This window comes from Carlito syrichta, unplaced genomic scaffold (assembly GCF_000164805.1).
Source record: "Carlito syrichta isolate Samal-C Ts95f unplaced genomic scaffold, Tarsius_syrichta-2.0.1 Scaffold173424, whole genome shotgun sequence".
NCBI classification, from domain to species: domain Eukaryota; kingdom Metazoa; phylum Chordata; class Mammalia; order Primates; family Tarsiidae; genus Carlito; species Carlito syrichta.
The window spans coordinates 219077-219397 of NW_007117520.1; the positions used below are offsets into that span (position 1 = coordinate 219077).

General features: G+C 60.4%; 1 protein-coding gene across 1 annotated transcript in view; it reads right to left on the reverse strand.

Moving 5' to 3' along the window:
* ILDR2 (immunoglobulin like domain containing receptor 2) overlaps positions 1–260 on the reverse strand; it is a 65884-nt gene extending 65624 nt beyond the window's left edge. The window contains exon 1 of the mRNA XM_008051456.2: positions 158–260. Coding sequence (XP_008049647.1) covers positions 158–203 — 46 coding nt within the window. The 5' untranslated portion in view covers positions 204–260. The remainder of the gene's footprint in view (positions 1–157) is intronic.
* Between the last annotated feature and the right edge of the window lie 61 nt (positions 261–321).

Genomic DNA, 321 nt, shown 5'->3' on the forward strand with positions numbered 1-321 from the left:
ACACACACGAACTGCTCCCCTCCCCGACTTTCCACCGGCCCGCTAAGCAGCTTTAAACACGGTCAATAAGGAGGAAAATGGGGGTGGGGTGGGTGAGAACAGAACCGCTACAGGGATCTATATAAAGTTATTCGTTTCTGCAGAAAAGGACTCCTACCTGTCAGCCAGAAGACCGCCGTCCACCCCAACACGACCCTGTCCATTTTCCCCAACTTCCCCTCCAGATCCGCGAGTGAGGACAGCGGGGAACGGCTGGAATGCGAGGCTCTCTATCCCGGTGGCGGCGGGTGGCGGGCGCGGGCGTCCCCGGGCTCGGGCGTC